Source organism: Mycothermus thermophilus (genome assembly GCF_041956435.1).
Source record: "Mycothermus thermophilus strain CBS 625.91 unplaced genomic scaffold VTJ04scaffold_5, whole genome shotgun sequence".
Classification (NCBI taxonomy): Eukaryota; Fungi; Ascomycota; class Sordariomycetes; order Sordariales; family Chaetomiaceae; genus Mycothermus; species Mycothermus thermophilus.
In genome coordinates, this window is record NW_027191431.1 from 898,377 (window position 1) to 919,111 (window position 20,735).

General features: G+C 55.5%; 7 protein-coding genes across 7 annotated transcripts; 3 read left to right on the forward strand and 4 right to left on the reverse strand.

The window, feature by feature from the left end:
- Positions 1 to 846: 846 nt before the first annotated feature.
- On the forward strand, positions 847 to 3,849 carry VTJ04DRAFT_7364 (uncharacterized protein; the record flags this gene model as incomplete). Its single annotated transcript, XM_069365683.1, has 6 exons — positions 847 to 1,194; positions 1,271 to 1,477; positions 1,523 to 1,888; positions 2,552 to 2,955; positions 3,559 to 3,604; positions 3,667 to 3,849. The coding sequence occupies 6 exons, from the start codon at positions 847 to 849 to the stop codon at positions 3,847 to 3,849; spliced, it is 1,554 nt and encodes a 517-aa protein (XP_069216693.1).
- A 507-nt stretch (positions 3,850 to 4,356) lies between these two features.
- Positions 4,357 to 5,804, forward strand: VTJ04DRAFT_7365 (uncharacterized protein; the record flags this gene model as incomplete). Its single annotated transcript, XM_069365684.1, has 3 exons — positions 4,357 to 5,081; positions 5,142 to 5,411; positions 5,624 to 5,804. The coding sequence occupies 3 exons, from the start codon at positions 4,357 to 4,359 to the stop codon at positions 5,802 to 5,804; spliced, it is 1,176 nt and encodes a 391-aa protein (XP_069216694.1).
- A 2,850-nt stretch (positions 5,805 to 8,654) lies between these two features.
- Positions 8,655 to 10,322, forward strand: VTJ04DRAFT_7366 (uncharacterized protein; the record flags this gene model as incomplete). The annotated part of the gene is made up of 4 exons (XM_069365685.1): positions 8,655 to 8,832; positions 8,895 to 9,184; positions 9,259 to 10,065; positions 10,125 to 10,322. 4 exons carry the CDS (start codon positions 8,655 to 8,657, stop codon positions 10,320 to 10,322), a joined length of 1,473 nt encoding a protein of 490 aa, XP_069216695.1.
- A 378-nt stretch (positions 10,323 to 10,700) lies between these two features.
- On the reverse strand, positions 10,701 to 11,124 carry VTJ04DRAFT_7367 (uncharacterized protein; the record flags this gene model as incomplete). Its single annotated transcript, XM_069365686.1, has 2 exons — positions 10,701 to 10,897; positions 11,073 to 11,124. 2 exons carry the CDS (start codon positions 11,122 to 11,124, stop codon positions 10,701 to 10,703), a joined length of 249 nt encoding a protein of 82 aa, XP_069216696.1.
- A 1,468-nt stretch (positions 11,125 to 12,592) lies between these two features.
- Positions 12,593 to 13,436, reverse strand: VTJ04DRAFT_7368 (uncharacterized protein; the record flags this gene model as incomplete). The annotated part of the gene is made up of 2 exons (XM_069365687.1): positions 12,593 to 12,925; positions 13,119 to 13,436. 2 exons carry the CDS (start codon positions 13,434 to 13,436, stop codon positions 12,593 to 12,595), a joined length of 651 nt encoding a protein of 216 aa, XP_069216697.1.
- A 1,052-nt stretch (positions 13,437 to 14,488) lies between these two features.
- Positions 14,489 to 16,858, reverse strand: VTJ04DRAFT_7369 (uncharacterized protein; the record flags this gene model as incomplete). The annotated part of the gene is made up of 3 exons (XM_069365688.1): positions 14,489 to 16,401; positions 16,472 to 16,610; positions 16,682 to 16,858. The coding sequence occupies 3 exons, from the start codon at positions 16,856 to 16,858 to the stop codon at positions 14,489 to 14,491; spliced, it is 2,229 nt and encodes a 742-aa protein (XP_069216698.1).
- Positions 16,859 to 17,561: 703 nt separating this feature from the next.
- On the reverse strand, positions 17,562 to 19,487 carry VTJ04DRAFT_7370 (uncharacterized protein; the record flags this gene model as incomplete). Its single annotated transcript, XM_069365690.1, has 2 exons — positions 17,562 to 19,310; positions 19,377 to 19,487. The coding sequence occupies 2 exons, from the start codon at positions 19,485 to 19,487 to the stop codon at positions 17,562 to 17,564; spliced, it is 1,860 nt and encodes a 619-aa protein (XP_069216699.1).
- Between the last annotated feature and the right edge of the window lie 1,248 nt (positions 19,488 to 20,735).

The following is a 20,735-nucleotide window of genomic DNA, read 5'->3' on the forward strand; positions in this document are numbered from 1 at the left end:
AAAGTTAATGAGGGCATCTGAGCATGGCTGTGAAATCATGGCGCCATCATCTCGTGCATGCCAAACGATGAACTCGGCTGACTCATAGTCAAGGAGAACTGAAGGAGCTAGGCAGGTGGCTTCCTATTGGGAGGGTCCTCGGTGTCAAAGAAGCTGACCTGATCACTAAAAGCATGAACACCGCAGAGTCTGCTTTGACACACATCTGGTGATGCTGAGGACCGAGATGCTGCCAAGACAGCGAGTTTCCAAGCCCGGGGGCTGAGCCACAAGGCTTGAACCCCGCCTCTTCGCGCTCTGGACAACCTCCAGTCGTCTACGGAGGAACTGATTGTCCGTGCTGTGGTAAATGTCCACGCCTACCCAGGTACTCGGCCCATACAGGCTGGCTATGTTACCGGGCTGTGAGCGGGAGGCGAAAGAAATCCATGCCTGATGAGTTTTACGTCTCAAGCCCAGTTTTGGCTACTGGCAGACTGAACTCTGGAGGGGTTGTTCGTCCGCCTCTCGGAGTTACCTGTGCCGGTCTTAAGCTCTAGACCTGCCGTAAAAGATGTAGCGAGGGCTTTACCTACCTGACCTCCCTCGACGCAGTCGTTTTCCGAGGTGGTGCATGCTGTGTTTCCTTATGTGGCACACCGCTCCTGCACTTCATCCCCACCTTAATCTTTCCCCATTTCAGCTTCAATTCTGACACGTTCGAGCTTCTGAAAAATTCCTAGGAAGAGTATCTATCAAATATCTGGGCTATAAGTTGTGATATCTCCCTGTGGCCGTATTCTCAGCACAAAGCCTCGCCTCTCATGCCCCAGCGGTTTCTCCTCCTACAATAACACTTCGAGAAAGATGACGGCAAGATCCGCCGAAGCCTCAACGAGCGCCCTTGGTGGGATCGGCAAACCTGCGCCATCATTTGAGCTCGAGACAGACCCCATTGACAAAACCACAGTTCAACACCACTTTTACCGTCGGGACCCACGATCCTCAAGCGGCCGGCGTAGGGTGACCGAGACTTGGGTACGAGAAACGGTGCTGAGCAGCAGCCCTTCCAGCTCAGTGTGGCTAGAAAGGTGTGACGATGTCGAGCGGCAAGGGCCGTCGCTCCGAGTTGTCAAGAAGATCATGATTGCTCCCGAGGCGAAATTCGATGGCCATCGAGAGCTCGAGGCAATCTTTGCCTTTTCTCATGACAAGGTACTTAGGTATCTATGGGAGACACGGTGCCCTACTTCCATTACAGGCTCTCGAGTTCTGTGCTGACGCGACGCAGTATGAACCGTACTTTGTCAAAGCATATGGGTGGTTCCAGATCGATGACGCCATGTTTCTTGCAATGGAATATGTCCCGTATGGGGACCTGAGGAACCTCACCGAGCCTTGCCCAGAACATCAGGCAACCAAGATTGCCAGACAGCTCCTGAGCGGTTTGAAGTACTTGCATGAGGACGGCTTTGCGCATCATGACTTGGAGCCCGAGGTTCGTTCTGACTGTGTAACATTGTTCTGAGAATGTGCGCTAAAGTCGAGCTGGCAGCACATTCTCATCGCTTCCCCGGGCCCGGATTGGCTGGTACAAATATCTGGCTTTGGGCTTGGACGACGCCTCCGCGGGGACGAAAACGACGCTAAGCATCGGACACCGTGTTATGCTGCACCAGAACTCCTCGGTATTGTGTCCGGCGGCGAACATCCATTAGCGGCGGATCTCTGGTCCCTCGGGTGCGTCGTCTATCAAGTACTCACAGGGGTGCCAGCGCTTAAGGATGTGAAGCATGTTCGGGAGTTTGTCAATGGCTCGTTCGAGTTTCCGGTTAAGCATCTACAACGGGTCGGTGTATCTGCGACAGGAACCGACTTTGTACAGCAGCTCTTGACCGTGAATCCCGAAGTCCGTCCGACCACGGCCGACGCCATAGGTCACCAGTGGCTATTGACAACACATCAGGACATCTCCGTCTCGGAAGACACCCAAGATGATGGACTTTGGACTGTGGACAAGCCGGTGAGAACGGCCTCGGAGCCAACATTGGCTCCGACTTCGGTGCGGCAGGAACAGGATTCAAAACCTTTCTCGAACCCATTCTCAATGAAACGATTGCAGAAGTGGACGTCCAAGGTCCGATTTCCAACTCGTAAAAGGTCGCACATTTCTGCGCCCAACTCGACCTCAGCGATTCCAGGCGGTAGCTCTGTGGACGCTCAGGTAACAGATATCAGCGATCAAATGAGTGTGACAGGCGTGCCTGATCGCCCAACAAGAGTCACTTGGGCGGAGCCCGAAGTGACAGTATTTGAACGGGGGGAGCCACCTAGCTCGCGGCCACCGACCCAACTCCAAGGGAAAAAACAGAGAGCCAAGTTACGGAAGCTCCGTCGACGAGACCAAGAGAATCATCAAGAATCAACGGAAAAGGAGCCGGTGTCCGGTCGGCCTGACGCTGGGCGTCACGAGAGAACTGTTGTCGAATCATCGGACGAGAACGGGACTTCTTCCTCCTCAAACGAAGAAACATTCAAGCGCTATGCGCCGGACCACTTGCCTCGTAAACAGAAGACATGGAGCTGGGCACGGTCATCCAAGCTTCTGAGGCGCAAATTCGGTCTCGGCATGAATACTTCTGATAGCTCCGATGACTCGAGTCTATCTGCCAGCGACATTAGCAGCGATTACACAGATGATGACAACACCGACTTCGACAGTGATGATAGCTCATTCTTTTTCAGCACGGACAATGACTCGGGTGACGATGCAGACGAAGATACGGATGACCATGCGGATGGTGAATCAGACGGCGAGAGTGATCGGCCTTTCTATATAGACAACGACGACTCAGATAAGGATGGTGATAGCTCCCCATCGTCCTCAAACACCGAGAGCGACACTGATAGTGGCGAATCCTTCGACCATGAAATGTTGTTTGGGGATCGCGATGACGTTCGGGCTGGTCGGGCCTGGTTCCGTGTTGGGGGCCGCTTCGAAAGACACCCAGGTTGGATGATGAACTGCTACTGGGATAAGCGGCATAAATACGATGACGAATGGAAGGAAAAGCACCAAGTCAAACTTAAGAAGACATGTCAGGAACATTGGTGTGACAGATGCAACACGCGGTGCAGGCTCCTCTGGTGCGACTGGCACGAACGATACCACCACTGGCACACGGGGCGTTATCTGGCGTGGTGTAAGAGAGACCGGAGTCATCACAACATGAACCATTACGCTCGAAGGAAGTAACGGCGGTGTTGGGTTGTGTTAAGCGGACCGCGAACCTTGTTATAGTTAAATGTTAAAGCATGTTCTATCTTCAAACATATTGAGATGATAGCACGGCTGATGAAGGGGAATGACGGCAGTATCCAGTATTTAGCATTCAACGTTTGAACAAATGTATCCCTGCTGTAGAGTGCACGTAGCGAGTTATGTTGTGTAAATCCGACAATGCTTTGGCGGTACTTACGTTACCTATGTGTCCACCGCCGGACAGTCGGTCGGGACTGATGGGGTCGCCCGGAGCCCGGTATCCACCGGACCCGATCCCGGTCCCGGTCCCGGTCCAGGCAAAAGTCCGTCCGGGCCGTCTCGGGACCCACTGAGCTGGATCCGGTGCGCCTGAACCCGGTTCTTCTGTTCGGACAATTTCCCCACCACGGCCCGCGTCTTGGCAGCTTGGCCGCCGGCCGATCCTGTTTCCTCCTGTCAATTGGTCAATTGAGTCCTCCTCCCAAGACACGGATCTCAGCTTCCCACGCTCAGTGCGGACTCTCTGCGTCACGTCCCATCGCGTCTTTTGCAATGGCAAGCCAACATCCGCGCTGATGCGGCTGTTGGACAAGATTGTGGTCAATTGATGACACCCTGGACTGCCTGATCGGGGTCGATGCAACGACCCACTCCCAGCCATGGAGGCCACCATACCCAACACATCCAAGTTCCCAAGCGAGATCCTCGCCATCCAATTTTGCGGGAAATTAGCAGGCAGGGGTTGGCGTCGCGGTCAACGGATCGGTGTTGCTGCTCACAGTCCAAACCATGCAAAGAAAGCCGAGAGCCTCCAAGAGCTCGGCTTTTTGCTCTCTCTCCTCCACCACCTCCACCACTGTGTTCTGGCCTACCTTCACTCCGACTGCGCGTCAGAGCACCACGCGCACGACGTTGTGAAGCTAAGAAATCGTCCGAGGAGAGATCGACGATACGCATCCCGGAGACGGTCACATCGGGACACGCACTACGCACTTCAACCTTCGGCCTCCCGATCCCTTCGACCCGTTTCACCGCCGACGGCGAACGAGATGGCCCCCAGACTTTGAACGTGCGTCTGCTTGCTGCTCGCTGCCGCTGTCGTTCATGACAAAACCATGGACCAATCCTCACGCAGGGGATCCTCGTCCCAGCATCATCATCATCACCAACCCCACCCCAGCATCAGCGACACCACCACGAGTAATGACCCCGAACTGAGCCCGCGCGTGCGCTTCGCCGAGGGCGAGCCACAAACCAGCTACCAAATCCTGCGGCCACCAGCGCCGTCCTCCAACGCCGACTCGAGCGTGGGAACCGGGACGATTATCACCCGCTCCGAGAACCGCAGTTCGCTGGGGCCGTCCATCTACTGGGACGACAGGTTATCCGTGAGGGACATTGAGAGGGAGAGCGACGCCAATTTAGTCGGGTATACCTTCTACCGCGAGCCGACACCACCACCCGGACCACCGCCGGCGCCGCTACAAGCGGCAGATGATTTCTCGGAGAAGAGATCCGATTATGGATCACCTTCGGCGGCAGGAGGATTAGCGGTGCCGGGAGTAGGGGGTTCTGTCCTCGGGAGCGGGAGCGGAGGAGGAGGGGGAGGAGGCGCAAGTGATCGTGACTTCAGCAGCGTGGGACCGACGGATCCGAACGAGGCAGGGTTGGTGAGCGGGACGGAGCCCGGTCGTCTATCTCCGCGGACGATGAAGATATTGCTTTGGGTGGCGGTGGTGTTTGGTGTCTTGGTCATTGTTGGCATTTGCGTGGGTGTTGGAGTTGGTTTCACCGTCGGGGTGTCGAAAGCCCAGTCCACACCGACCAATGCGACAACCAGGTATGTTTTGCGCCAGGGAAGTTATTGAAGAGGACTCGTTTCAGCTCACCATCTTCACAGCTCAACACCAACCGGGGAAACCGACCTGGGATCCAATCCAATCAACGACGTGACAGACATGCCTGGCACGCGTACAGCTGCACCTGACAGCACAAGCACTGCTGCCACAACTGCAATGCCCACATCTAACCGGCCGATATACAACTCGGATTGCCCCGCCCTCAACAACACGGTTTACTACGTCCCCGGCTCGACGAAGACCTTCCGCCGCTATTGCGGCATCGACTACAGCGCCGGTAACGACGGTGCCACCGAGCTGGCCTATGCATGGTATGTGCCTCTCTTTCCCTGCACCCACCCGCCGGCTGAGGCACCTATTTGGGCCATCAACCTCGGAGGTAGATCCGAGACAAACAAGCTGCAATTGGTCGCCGTCGAGCATGCTTCCCCATGTTTCACAAACCATCCAGCCAGCAACCGGCCATCGCCGAGGGATCGATCGGACATTGGGGCAGCGAACGCTAACTACGCATATCGTGCAGGACGACCAGCATGGCCGAATGCATGCATACATGTGCCTCTTTCAACGAGTGCACGGCTTGCGCATGGGGATATATCGAAGGCGACGAGGGGGAGAAGCACCGCTGCTATATGAAGAAGGATCTGACCAAGTCGTCCAAGGCGGCGAGTGACTGGTGTTTTGCTGTTCTAGAGACTACGTAAACGTTACAATACTACATTTTAAACGTGTGAGATGGGCGGCAGACTTATTCGGATTAGAGATACCCTTGGTTGTTTTGGCATGATACACAAGTACGTACTAGCAGTTTGCTTGATAATACGACATATTGGACATGATTATACTACATGATTCATGACCGCCTCGGGGTCTTGTACTACGTGGTTCATGACCGTCTTGGTGTCTTGCTCATGCTGGGGTCTTGCATGCTGAGTCTGGGAGTTGGAAGAGCGGTGTCATCTTCATGTCCGGACCCAGAGGGAAATGTTTTGGGGTCCAGAGGGCGGGAGTCACACAAAAGCCTAGCCCTGGCGGGCCGACTCTCACTTGTTTGGCGGCTAAAATTGTCAAAAACGGCAACAATCTCCCAAACACCGACGGTTATCGCAAGTCTCTTCCCGTCTAGACAGTACCTTTGATCTCGCGTCCCTGGGCTGCCTCCATAGCTCAAGTGTTCTGGACAGAACTTGGATGAAGAGGTCTGGACTTAGGTTGGAACTCTCGTGGCTGACCGAGAAGACGGAGTGACGTCACTTCACGTTCAACTCCTTGTGTGGCTGTCTGTCAAGCATCAAACATCACAACAACTCTGTACTGTTGAAAATGGTCAAACAGCCTTGAATTTACGCCCTCCAAGATTTCAGCACTTTTTTCAAGCCATCGACTTCATGCGGTGTTGTTCTCATCTAGTTGTCAACACTCCACTGTTGCTTGATTTGGCCGCTTCGACCTCGGGATGAGCTGCGAATGTGATACAGACCAGGATCACGAAGGTTTCTGACATCGTTACACAAGCCGTACAGCCCCCCTTGGAGCCACTTTGTGCCATAGGTACCTGGTAGATTATAGCACCATTTCCATCACCGCTCAACCAAGCGGCTGTTGAGTTGTGAGTGGTGAAGTGGCATGCTCCCTCTGGATGCACAACATCGCGGCCATCGCGGGAGTTCCCAGTCGGTGATCATCTGAGCCTCATCAGCTTCAAACTTGTAGTAAACAAACACATATCCCATTCCCGATATGTGTTTGCTGCAGCATAGTTGCAGCTGTCGTCGGTGACCGAAGCAGATTAGGAAATAGGGATTAAGCTCTCGTCGAGTGCAGCTTGCATATGCAGATCCCGGCTGATTGGCTCCGGGCGCCGCCATCAAACCACTGCCCCATCGCAGAGCGCTGCATTTTCCAGGCTTGCACAGAATTCCATCAGGTAATCTCTGGGCTCCAATCTAGATCACGGTTGTTTGCCTCTTCCCGCCCGAAGTGTCTAGAATTCAGTCTGGCCAAAGATCGGAGTTTGTTGATGATGCTTTGCATAGGGGCTGGCTCCCTCAGTTTGGGTGGAGAGAACTCGAGGTTGATGTTCAACATAATGACATAACTTTTGACTTGGTGACTCTTGCCGATGATGACTTGGGTGGTTTGTGTAACGGCTGGTCGTCTTGCTTCTAGACCAGTCCGAGTTGCGTCGATTCATTCAATTCAGGCACCAGTAGACTTGGAATCACACAACAGCGAGATACCTTAGGTTTTGTCACTCCCCGAAGAATGAATCAACTCTGACGGGACGCTACGATGTCCTATCTTGTCCCTTTCAAACTCTCTATGTGACTTATCCCCAATTCTGAAATCCAAGAGGCGATGTCGGATTGTTTCGGATTGTTTTCGCATCCGCATCACCGACTGTGTTACCCAAATTTTCGGTGCTTGTCAAATGTCATCATCAGTCCGCCCTCAGTCGGGCAGATAGGTACATACTCCGCAATAGTAGCAAAGCCATCCTCTGTCGGCGGCTTATCTTCTCTCGCCATCCGTCCCGTGATCCCTGTGATGGGTTTGGAGATTGGAATGCCCCAACCAAGATCTCCGTGATAATCCATCCCCCGCCATGGCGTTCTGCACACCGGAGTCGCCGTGCCGGGTGCATGGGCCAGAACCCCGCCCCATATCCACGGCTTCGGGCTCCAGCGGCATGCGTGTGGCCGTTGAAGAGGCGAACGCCACCGAGGCTGGAAACCCCATACATGGTATCTGACACACATCCAAGCCAAGTGTCGATCACGCCCTTGCTGCCCCGCGTTGCCGGCGCCCTCCCGGAGCCACTTTGGGGGAAGGGGGGAGGGGGGACGGTCCGCCCTATTGAATCTCCCGAAAACTAACCGCGGCTCGCAGCAGCGCAGGACGGGCTGGTGAGTACTTTCGAGGTGACAATTGCAGCCTCAGCCCGGTCCAGAGCTCGACCGCCGTCAGCAGTCCATCCGGTTTGGGATGCACGCGCCCAGCTGAAGCGGCGGTCGACACGTCGACCCCGCCAATCACCGCGACGCGGCTACTTGCTCCGCCACACCTCACCCCTCCAAACTCACTCCCCCTCCAGTGCCTCCAACTCAATGGCTCCATGAACGATGGCGGGGTGGAGTGGCTTGCGGGAGATGTGCTGCTACTGCTGCGGTGCTCTGTCACGTTACGTTTACTGGCGGGCCCACCGCTATTCCTTTGGAGGGATCAACCTAGAGGGGCCGTAGGGCTGAAGTGGAGGGTTGCGATGGGTTCCTACCAACTGGTGGGTTGCCGATGATGCAACCCGAGAGCTTGCTTTGATAACCAGGACCCGGTAATCCGGCCATGGGGATACAAAGCACCATGGGCCCGCGCAGATGCTCCGCCGTGGGACTCGAGAGTGTGTTCATTCCTTCGTCAGATCCACGGGTGGATATATATCCCTGACTGTTGTCCAAAGAGTTGGTGTTTATAGTTTCAGGGGTTCTTGACTTTCACGTCTTGGCTCCTTCCACATACCAACCACTCAAAGTCCTCCTTACCATCCATCAGGAACGATGTCTCAAAGTCTTCTTGCCCTACCCGCACAGGGAGCGTTCGACATGATGCCTGGAGCATCAGGGGCAAACGTGTACTACTCACCCAGTCCCAGCCCAGTCTCGAGTCAACAACCAAAGGTCCGGCAGGTCTGGACCCCTGAGGAAGACCGGCTTTTGAGGGAGGCGGTAGCGAAAGGCAAGTTGATGACCTTCTACCCCATGATGACCATCAGGTGAAATTAACTGTCATCAATCCAGAGACGCCAAAGTATGGCCCCATCAGCTGGCACAAGGTCGCGGCGCATCTCCCGGGAAGGAATAACAAGGACTGCCGCAAGCGGTGGCACTACAGCATTGCAAGCACGATTCGCAAGGGCACCTGGACACGAGAGGAGGACGAGAAGCTGCGAGAGGCGGTTGAGCAGTACGGCGCGCGCTGGAGTAAGATCGCCGAGGCCGTCGGCACCCGCAACGGCGACCAATGCTGGAAGAGATGGTATGACTGTCTCGACCCGAGGATCGATAAGAGTCCCTGGACGCCGGAGGATGTAAGTTTCTCCCCAGTAAAACAAGTCCCCCATTTCCGCGAGCTTCTTTGCTGACTCATCCCCCTCCCTCCCAGGACGCAAAACTCCTCCACCTCGTCTCCATTCACGGCCGGAACTGGAGCGAGATCGTGCACAAGCACTTCCCCAACCGCACCTCTTTGGCGGCCAAAAACCGCTACAGCATCTTGCGGCGCAGGCATGAGTCTCAAACCAACCCCAGCCCGAAACCTTCCCGCTCCTCCTCTCTTCGCCACTCCAGCAGATCCAGACCAACCACAACAACCTCCCCTCCTTCCCCGGCCCCGACAGCCCTGGGCGGCTCCTCCAGCCCGTATCTCCACGTCCCGTCCGCCTCCACCTCCGTCGGTACTCCCTCGCCTCTGTCAACGCCGGAGCCACCGGAATTCCTCACCACCGCTGGCTCTGTGGCTGCCGATATGGCCACCCAGGAGCCGTGGATGACAGCACTCGATATTGATGACCTCCTGAACGCTGGGAGCAGCAGCAACGGCGGTAGCCTGGTAGTAGACGGCTGGTCGCCGTCACCTGCAGCAACTGAAGCCATGTCGGCCACGCCGAGTCCGTACATGGGGCAGCATCACGAATTTGACTTCCAGGAGGCGGAATTTGGTGGTGCTGGTAGTGGTGGACCAGCAGCAGCGGATTCCTGGACAACCGCACCTGTGCAGAGCATCCAAAAAGGCCACTTTGGGAGCAGCAGTGGCGCGAATTACAACCTTGTCGGTGGTGCTGCTGGTTCTTCGGATCCGTTGCAGGCGAGTTTCCAGGAGTATGACTACCATTCTTCACAATCGCAAGAGCACGTCATGGACGAGTACTACGCTTATTCACATCAGGTGCCCAGGTTGGATGTGCATGATGTGAGCGCCAGTGGAATGATGGGCGGATGCCAAGGGGTTCCGGTTTGGCAGACAGACAGGCCGGTTGGCGGTTGGTGACTCTGGTCCCAGCAAGCGGGTTTGTCTTGGCTGGCGTTGTGGGCCTTCATACGCTGTCTCTGTCCTCTCTCGTATTGTTTACTATCCACTCCTCTCTGTTGCTGTTTATGGCTGGGCAAGGATACATGAAGGGCGGGATCCGGACGAGTTTGTCATGCAAGGTTGTATTCATGCAATGATGGGAGGTCGGTTGGGAGATTGTTTTCATGAGATATACCACCTGGGAACACATCATCATCACACTAGCATGAAGACGACATGGCGATTATTCTAATACTTGAATATTCAAGCCAACCTTGCTGACAAGTTCCTGATAGAACTCAACTACAGTTACGAAAACATTGCAATCTTCATATCGTGAAACTCATCTATCAAATACTACCTCCATGAGAAGAGAAGAAAGAAGTAAGCGGAGAAGACGAAAAGAAAATAAGAGCCAGACAACGCGATACAACTTCCGAAAAGAGGCTACCAAACGGATGATGACCCGACCCAGTAGCACCCCAACATCAATACCCACTACCCACTACCCACTACCCCCACGGAACCGCCTTGCATCACTGCCAAGCCTCTCCCGTCAACCAAGCCATCTTCTCCATCCTCCCAGCCTTGATGTTCTTGGGGCCATCGCGGAACCGGCTTTCCTTGTACTTGATGGCAAGACAGGCATCGCAACGGTGGGCCTTGTTTGGCCGGCCGACGCGGCCGAAGTCAATCTTCCCACAGTACTTATGGGGGACCTGATCGGTCCATTCTGTGCGAGCCCGGGCGGGGGCTTATGATTAACGGGATGGAATAATAACACCGTTTGTTTTGTGGAAACAGGGTGATTGTGACTAAACTTTGGGGGAGTTATGCTGTTGCTGGTTGTGTGGGGAGATGGACGAAACTGCTGCTGCTGATGATGACGATAAGGGTGTTCAACTCACGAATGGGGGTCCGAGACGTGGTGCTCGGGTTCTTGGGGTATGAACGGCCCATCGGAATGGATTGAAAATGTTCTCGAGCAGGCTAAAGCTGGTTTAGCGGAGTCTTCAGCGCAGTCGCGCGTGGACGGGCGGATGTACATACGTCAAAAGGGGCGAAGCGCAGTCAATGTCCCTCAGGAGCGCGCGACTTGGTAGGACTCTATTATCGAACCCGAAGCAAGGCTTGGTTGCTTAAGGATCTTGCATCGTGGCGCTCACCATCGAGGCAAGCGGTCCAGAACAAAACGAGGGATGGGTTGAAGGATGCAAGTAGGAACTCCGTCCTCTGGTGGTTTGAGAGTTGTGTCATCCAGAAACAAGGACGTGTCGCCCCTCGGCTCAGACCATTCACAGCTCAATGTACAGTGTTAAGGCACTTACAGTACCTTATGCACTGTAATGAATGCCCAACCCTGCCCAGCAAGATGTGGGCCACCCTGCTCGGGTCTGGCCCCACTCACCCCGGACTCCGCTCAGCCCTATGGCCCGCCGCGGCGGAGCAGGTCCATGCATTAGATCCCTGCTTGACTCCAACAGACAGCGACATAACATCAAGGACTTGAAGATTCCGTCAGCGTTCAAGTGTTATTCTTACACCCTGATATAGGTAACAAGAGGCGCAGAGTCGCACAACCCCACTCATTTCCACTACAATGACAAGAGCACACAAATGTCACAGTATCACAGGCAAGACGCGAGACATTGGGGGAAAGAGCGCCTCTCTGGGGAATACATCCCCAGAGACACTGCCTTTGACCTATTAATCTATTTACAATCTTTCTAGATCACACATCATATCTTGCTGCATCCTTCACCCATCGTTACCAGCTTGCCCAAAGACCACACAGCCGTTTGTCCTAAATCTGCCAGCTCAATCGCCCATAGGCCGGGTACACCTGGCTTCCTCGTCTGCTTGCCGTGAAGGAGCCTTGGTCAAGAGGGTACCCCAATGCTGACAGTACAAGACTTGTATCCTCGTAGTGATGTGACAATGCTGGTATCAGATGCGTCTTAACGTGGTGACCGCCCTGTTGCCGTGCTGCTGCGATCGTGCCGGTGTCACTGCTGTATGCAATCTGATTTGGCGGTGACAGCAGCCTTTCTCGACCGTTGCATGCCCACCTCCCACCCACGGCGACGAGCCACCAGGACTCAATTCCAATCAGTCCTGGTGGCATTGGCGTTCTCGATCTTGTGATGGTTTCGAAGTCTTTGCTGTGTACCTGCAATCTTTCTCACCCCCGCCATCGCTGCCCGTGGTGTTCAATCTGGTTTTGGCAATGACGACAGCAGCTCTTCAGATTGCAGCGTGCCCGCCACACCCACCCACAGCAATCTGACCCACCACCACTTGTCCAGCCTTGCTCTGCAGACGTCCCGTTGAGTAGGCCTGCAGTGATGTTGGACAACGGGAACAACTAACTCTCCAGGAGATCATTGGTGTACCTCCCTCCGTCTTCAACTGAAAGAGAAGACGGGAGCTAGCGCCCCTTCTGGTCCTCCTCAGCATCCTCGATCCGCGACGGGTCCCGAGGGCGAAGGCGCGGAGGCAGGCGAATCTGTCTCCCCTGGTAAAAGATGGTGTTAGAGCCGGGAGAGACAGGGGCAGACGAGGAATAAAGGGTGCCATCGTCTTTGTTGTTGTTACTGCTGCTGGCGCTGGGCCCGGCAGGGACGGCAGGGATGGCAGCGGCAGAGGCGTCACCCTCTGGGAAGGTCTGCGTGCGCCTCCCAATGGCTCCTGCCGTGGAGGAAACTTCCAGACACGCGGCCCGCCGATCGAGCGCATCTGCCAGGAGAGTCGCAGTGTAAGACTAAAACAAGATTTTATTAGTAAACGATTGCAGAATGTTACTACGAACAGTGCATGCAAATGATTGAGTCAAGTGGGAATGAGCCAAGTGCGACACATGCACGGTAAATGATGAAAGACATCAGAAAACACCAAGCAAGACTCGCATGCGAAACCACTCATCCACAACACAGAAGTGGGTACCGGGCACCTACAGGAGGCGGCCCCGTAGGGCTCGGGGGCTGATACGGAGGCGGCGGCTCTTCATATCTCTCGTACCGCGGCAAAGGCTCCTGGTGGTAAGAAAAGTTCCAGCGGATAGCGTAACCGGCGACCCTTCCATCCGGGGTGAACGAGTTGGCCACGCCGTGTAGGATGATGGAGCAGCGCAAAATCTCGCCTTCGACTTCGACAGTGGACTCGATAAGGGTTGGGCCAACCTCGAAAGGCCGTGGGAGGTCCAGATTTCGCGGGAGCAGCGCGGTAAACAGCCGCTCGGCAAACAGCCGCTCAGTAAGTGTAACGCCAGGCATTGTCGTTATGTGACGTTTGTTGATTGTTTCTTATCCCAGGGGTTGAGCAAGGAAAAGAGGCGTGAAGAGGTTTTGGTCTCGAATCTTCAAATTGTTAGTGTTATGAAATTTTTCTTCTCTGGAAAGGAAAACTTAAGAAGGACATTCGAGGGATCTGACTGGGAGGGTCACCCGTTATATACCTGCCTTAACCTGCGAGCCCCCTTTGACTCAACCCTCGCCCGCCACAACCTGAGTCACTATTCGTGAGTCTATGGCTGGAGAGTGACGTCTGGAGAAATGAAAGCAGACATGCAGAGCGTTAGATGAGCCTTGTGGCGACTGGGACAGACTTCGCAGAGTCGACGATGATGTCAACAATGGAATACAGACACTCGCAGTAACGCGATCAGACACAAAAGAATCAGATAAAGTCGCTGAGACTCGAATAGGGGTATCGAGGTAATTCGTGTCGAACTCAAGAACTCAACACCAAAGAGAAATGTACCCAGGAGGTGTCGAGATCTTGGAACCAAGTTAGCAGGAAGCTCAGCGGCAGTCGGGTGTAGGAAAAGTGTACATACCACTGTGATGTCAGCGAGATGGGACGAATGCCATTTAAGGTGCCCACTGGACAGTCGTGGTACAACTATCGATGTCCAATTCTTGGTCGAGCGTGAGCTTCCCGTCTCTGGTCTGACTGTGATGATTTGATTGACGAACTAACAAGAGGGAAACTGAGTATCCGGCATAATTGTTGTTGAATGCAGTGAGAACGTCATCGAGATGTTGCACTTCGCCAGCCAGGGGAAGTAAGCAATGTAGAACGGGCAAGGATAATGATACACGTCAACGCTTTGTCCATTGGAAATGCCCGTGGATGTTAAACCTTAACCAAATCGTAAATTCCAAACATGCTACCAACAATTGCTGCCCCTGGGTATCTACATTACCAACCTAAACCATGACAACGGAATGTCAAGTTACTCCTCGCTCAGGTCCGTTGCTGTCGAGACGGACCCACCCCACATTCCCACTCCTCACTCAACTTCTGAAGCTCTGGATCCAATGTCTCACTCTGCACCACCATTAACCTCATCACCTTCCCCTTCAACAACAATCACAACATAGCGACGAGAATTGGCATCCGAAAATGCCGGTGGCTCATCCTCCTCTTCAGTCACATGCACGGCATGGTTGTTTGTGCTGTCAACAACCATCTGCGCTGTGCCATCGAGGGCGTTGATGGCAACGACGTGGTGCCGGTGTTTGGCCAACAACTCGGGAGGCGCAGCACCTTCGGGGAAGACGACAACGCGCCGTTTTTGCCTGGCCGTCTCGACGCCGGTGGCTGTGTCTCGTTCCTCGTCAATAACGTAGAGACTGCCGGCGGCAAGCAGAGGATCGGTGGCTGGTGCATGTGGCGCTTCCCGCATGACATATCGTCTTTCGGCGCTGGACTTGGTCGTGGTGTCGCTAGCCTCGGAACGCCTGCGGCCGCCGTTTCGAGGCGGAGGTACTGGAGTCTCAAGTGCAGCCTGGAATCGGACCGAAGAGCCCGAGGAGTCTATGCTGCCAGCGGCCGTCGTCGCAATCGAGAAGTTGTCGACACTGAAGTGTCGGCGGTTAGGACGACTCTTGGAGCACTGATCGGTGCGTGTGTGCGGAGAGACTTCGTCCGAGTCACGTCGTTGAGCATGATAGCCCTCAGGTTTGCTGTGGTAAATATCGGTAGACGCGACGCATGCTGAACGGCTGTTCGTGATCAGAGGGGCTGATTCCTCATCCAGGGTCCTAGAGTTGACAAAGCTGGACCTCGTCTCGGCGTAGGGCTTCCCAATCCAGCCCTGCAGGAACAAGAGGGAGAGCACACCAGAACCAGCTGCAACAACGGCCATCGATTGGGCCATGGCGTTCCAACCCCAAAGCCAACTGACAGCACCGGCGAGAAGAGGGCCAGCGAGGGTTCCCCAAGCGCTGGCAGAAGTAGGAAGAACAGCTGCATGAGCCGTGGAGCTCCAGGACTGGGCAGACGAGGAGCTTGTGGCAGCGGACAGTTCCCTCAGGAGCGGTTCCGCACTAAGACCGGCGGCCACCGAGATGATACCAAGGACAAGGAAGAAACACTGATGTGAGGGATCCTGCTTTACAGATGCCTGACCAAGGGCCAAAAACGCAGGCACCAAAGCGATGAAGCCGGTTGTCACCAGGAAGCGGATAGACTTTGGCGCCCGTGAAGCCAAGGCGCCGGAAAGGGGCCCGGTAACAACAGCAGGCGCAGAGAGTGGAACGAAACTAAACGCGCTGGACCAGACGGACCAGTGGAGATGCGTCTGTGTAAAGTGTGGAAGGACGCTGTGCAAGGCAGAGACAAGTAAGCCAAGGACGAGGTATCCGCTCCATGCAAGCAAGGCACGGGGACCACAATGGACAGTGTCAGCGACAGAGGGTGGATGCTGAGCTGATCTCGGCTCGGGGGCTGTTGGGGACAGGGAGCGCGGGGATCGGTCGTCAGAGTGAGACCCGTGAGCAGACAGGGTACCATAGCTGGCAGGGGAGGATTCCGAATCGAGAAGTGCAGTACGTTCCTCTGGGGTTCCTGCAATGGGAGACGGGGCAAGGCTGGCCGCCAGGATGCTGAACAGCATGTTCAAGGCGATGAGGCCGTATGCGGCGTAAAAGATCCAATCCTGGCCATAGTACTCGTGCAGCGCTCCGGTCATGACAGGACCCGTAGTCATGGCTACGTTTTGGAGGAAGGAGGGTGAAATCCAGGCCGGAAGAGCGCTGGACGTGGCAGCGAAGATACCCGAAGATGCGGCCACGACAGCTGCGGCGCCGAATCCATGGACAACTCGTGCAAGAATCCACAGCCACAGGTTATCTGAGAACTGTAGCAGGGCAAAAGCGGTGGCGGCGGCGGCAAGACCGGCAATCAGCACGATGCAAGCACTCAGGCCCTGCCGAGTAAGGAGGGGCATCAAGGCTGAATGAAGGGCGTAGGGGTTAGTTCGTGAGCAACCTCTTGCTGTTTTACAGGCTAGGGGAGGACTTACGAGACAAGACTGCAAAAGCGCCGCCATAAGCAGAAACCAGGACGGACGTCCATATTTGCACCTGAGAGCGAGGGACCTGGGCTCGGGTGTCGAGGATGGTTGGAAGGATGGGGAAAATAAGACCCGAGAGAAGCACATCCTGAAATTGAACTCATGATCAGTGCTTCACTCTCATCACAGTCGTCACGTCTGATGCAGGGCCTCACTCACGGTGAAAGCAGCCAGTTTTGCAACTACAACCAGAAATGGGGCAGCCGCAGGCCGTGAGGTGATGGTGTGGTGGTCATCACGGTCGTGTTCTTGACGCGTCGAGTTCTGTCCCCGCATTTGTTCCGAGTCCGATGACGAGCTTTGAACACGGCCAGCCGGGCCAGAATCCCCGTCCATTCCCTCAAATCCGGAACCAAATTAAGATTCAAAAATGGACAACGTCGACTTGTGTTCTGCAAGTCGCAGACATGGCTGGGAAGAAGAGAGGGGGGAGATCACAACCAAGGTGTCCCAGGCGGTGGTGTTATCGTTTTTTGTTTTCATGGAAGGTCACACTGCCAAAGTCTCCAGCGCCCGGTCACGGGCACCTCGCCATCTCTGTGGGGCATTGTCCAATCGCGAGACGCCGTCCCCCGCTTTTTGGGTCGATCTGCTCCAACTGATCCACTGAAAGCTCTGGGGACGATGGGCCTGATTGGGGGAAAACGGCCGCCAAGTTCTCGCACATCTTTCGGCTGCCAGCCCCGTCGGTTGCACCGTCACACCAAGAGAGTGGGTGGGTTCATGCGAGTTTCACACGGGCTCAGTACAAGCAACCGACATACTTACCAACATGCATCCAACGCGGAGTGAATATTGTTCAAAGTTGGCGGCTATGCGGAATGCAATTTCATCTTGCATGTTGCGTCTCACAGTCGCAGATTGAGCGTCGTTGTGTCCGCTCTACAGACATGAGCTCATTTACCTAATACCTAATACTTCGTTCAACGCCCGTCTTCATCCCTCGCTTCGCTTGCTTGAAAGGCCGAGCCTCACTCGCTCAGCCACGATAAGACGCAACATGCAGCTCGCCCGTCCTGGCATCGGGCCGGCCGGCCGGTCACCAACCTCTAAGACGGTGCTCCGCAATCATGATCTCGGCCGCCCGCTCGGCAATGCCGTACACCGCCGTCTGCGGGTGCGCCGAGAGCTGCACCGGAATGATGCTCGCGTCCACCACCTTCAGGTTCGTCGTCCCATACACAGTCAGCTTCGCATCCACCACCCCGCCATCCCGCCGCGGCCGCATCGCTGCCGTTCCCGTCGGATGGTAAATGGTCTCCGTCACGTTGCGGATATACGCCTGCCAGTCCTCGTCCGTCTGGACCGCCTCGCCTGGTTCGTACTCAACCTCCCAGTACTCCCGGAACCCCGGGGCATGTGCCAGTCGTCGGCAGAACTTGAGCAGTGCCACGAGCCCCGCGGCATCGTATTTGTTGCTCACGAGCCCCGGATCCAGCACCGGCGGCTTCCCCACCGGGTCCGTTGGGTCCACATGCACGCTACCCCGGCTAAGCGGGTGCTGGATGCCGGCGAGAAGACTGAAGAATCCCCGCCCGTAGAGCCTCGAGGTCGGGGCCGGGTACCCCTTGGGCCCGACGTAGCGGCCCGAGTATATCACCTCAACCTGCGGCACACGCCTGTCGTCGAGCAGCTCTAGCTGCTTTTTCAGCTCATACTTGTTGATCTCCGGGGCGCTGTCCACCACCTCCTTGGCCAGCCGAGTCAGCTCACCATACACCGTGCGCGACTCGACAGCCCCGGACCAGTCAGTAAAGATGTAGTTGGCGCCAACATCATCGAAGAAGCCAGGCTCGCCGCGCAGCCTCTTGGCCCACTCCTCCGCCCTGAAGGTCTCGTTCACCTGCAGCAAATCGCCAGATACCTGGCCCTCCTTCAGCGCGAACGCGATGTGCACACGCGGATGCTCCTGGTAGTTCTCACCCACGCCGGGCAGGTCGACCAGCGTTGTGATTCCCGCCGAGCGCAGCACCTCGCGCTTTCCAATACCTGAGAGTTCCAACAACACGGGGCTGCCGATAGCGCCTGCACTGAGCACCACCCCTTTGTGTGCAGTAAGAATGGTGCCGTTGCGCAAGGTGATGCCGGTCGCTGTGTACGGAGCGTTCCGATCCCCGTCTTGAGGTTTGGCGAGGTTGACCTTGGCAACCGGCGTGTCGGTGAGAACTTCGAGGTTGCGCCCGGCCAACGGCAGGTAGGCGTTGGCGCTGTACGAGCGGTTGTACGGCACGGGGTCGATGTTGCTGGGCTGCACCATGACGCCGATGGGATTCCCCTGGAGGGAGTCGTGATTGTTCGGCAGATAGGAGAAGTGCCTGGCCACGGCAGGGACGAAGGCCTTCTGGTGCTCTGTCATGAACCGGCTGATGACGGCCTTGATGGGGCCATGGGTTCCTGAGCCGGGCGGCCCATTAACATACGTCTCGGCCTTCTCCATAGCGGCTGACAAGGCCTTCCAGTTCCATCCTGGGTTGCCCAAGGACTCCCACGCGTCATACTCAGCAGCCGATGCCCGGTTCCATGCGAGGAGGTTGACGGCCGACGATCCTCCTAGCACGCGTCCCCGCGGGATGAAGAGAGAGCGGTTGTTGAGGCCGCGCTGTGGTTGTGTGGTGAAAGCCCAGTCCAGCGGCCCGCCCAAGACGGTTCCTTTGAGACCAGGGACATTGATGCCGTCGTGATCCAGCGCTGCAGGGCCAGCCTCGACAACGAGGATCTGTGATGTCCTGAGGCCGTGACTAAGTCTGGTTGCCAGCGCGAGTCCAGCGGTGCCGCCGCCGACGATGATCTGCCGACATACAGGCGGTTAGTGTATGCTCTTCTCATGGCATACGTTTTCTCGGGGTAAGCTCACATAGTCATATTCCCTTGTGCGGGGAGGTCTCTCGTGGCCTGTATCGTTGGCCAGCACAACTGCTGCGAGCAAGGCAACAGAGCTTACAATAGCGCGTAACATCTTGATCATTGAAGTCTTCGGGGGGAGGCTAGTTTCGGCTTCGCAACGGTCGAATGTCCCGGAGTCTCCTCCGTCTTCATACGAGAGGTCGGCGTTGTTTATACCAATTTCTACCTCACCGTTCCAAATCTTGGTCAAATCTGATCCGGCCCCCAATGCATGCTGTGACTACGACCCAGTCTACAGTGTACAGTAGCATTCAAGCCAAGCGAAAGGCAGGATAGCTGTTTGTACGAGCGGCACAGCGGCGCACCATATTCCGGACCCGGTTGACAGCAACTACCCCATGGGCCGTCTCTGGATATTCCTCGACATCTTTAGCACCTGTTAAGCCGTCCCCTGCAGGGACAAGGCGGCATGTTTCGTGGTTCTCGAATTAGAGTGACCGCCCCTCAGCGACAAATCTGGAACCTGGCCTTGGCTTTTTTTTGAGCCAGAAAATCCGGTTGTAGAACACAACTTCAGCCAGGCCTTTTTGGCCGGGTTGACAATAAGGCTGGTTGTACCAGTCTTCATGATTGAACTTTATGCACCAGTTTGCTCCCTATTGCCAAAGTTGTTCTGGATCGTGTGCGACTTTGTCTAGACTTAGCGTCGTGTTGATTCTACCCCAGTGGCTTTGAGCTTAGCATATTCCTCTCATCTTGTACGTACCACAGCATGATTTGGAACGCCGCTCCGTTCTGTTTCGGATTATCCATGAAGTATCTTGAGCACATTCATAGGCTCAAAAACACAACCACCACCGGTTAAGGAGAAGCATCTCTGCACCTCTACCATAACCCCATTCTTGTTCCAGGCCACTCTGGCAGAAAGCACCCGCACAGGCAGTAGCTCATCCCAATGTTTTGGTTTCCGATCTGTTTTCTGCCTTCAGTCAAGGCATTCATCCTCCAACCGTAAGTTTCACGTTCGCCCTCACCACGTCACCTCCAAGCCCAAGCAAGCAAGCTCACAAGTTTTCCCACCTGACCTAACTATGAACGCTACGGGCTGCCATAGTACGGGCGCAAGCTACGTAAACAGTAAGTAAACACGCCTGAAGACCCCCACCCAGCCTGGAACCTGGAATCATCATCAGCCCCGCACATCAAATTGTCCTCGGCAAACCAAGAACAGCACAGCAGGGCCTCAGAGGGGTCGGCTGCACCTTGAAGGCCCTAAGCCGCAGCCCTACCCTCAGCCCAGAAACAAACAGCACATCCACAAGCAGCCCTCTCTCTCTCTCTCTCTCTCTCTAGAGACATAGTATTCTAG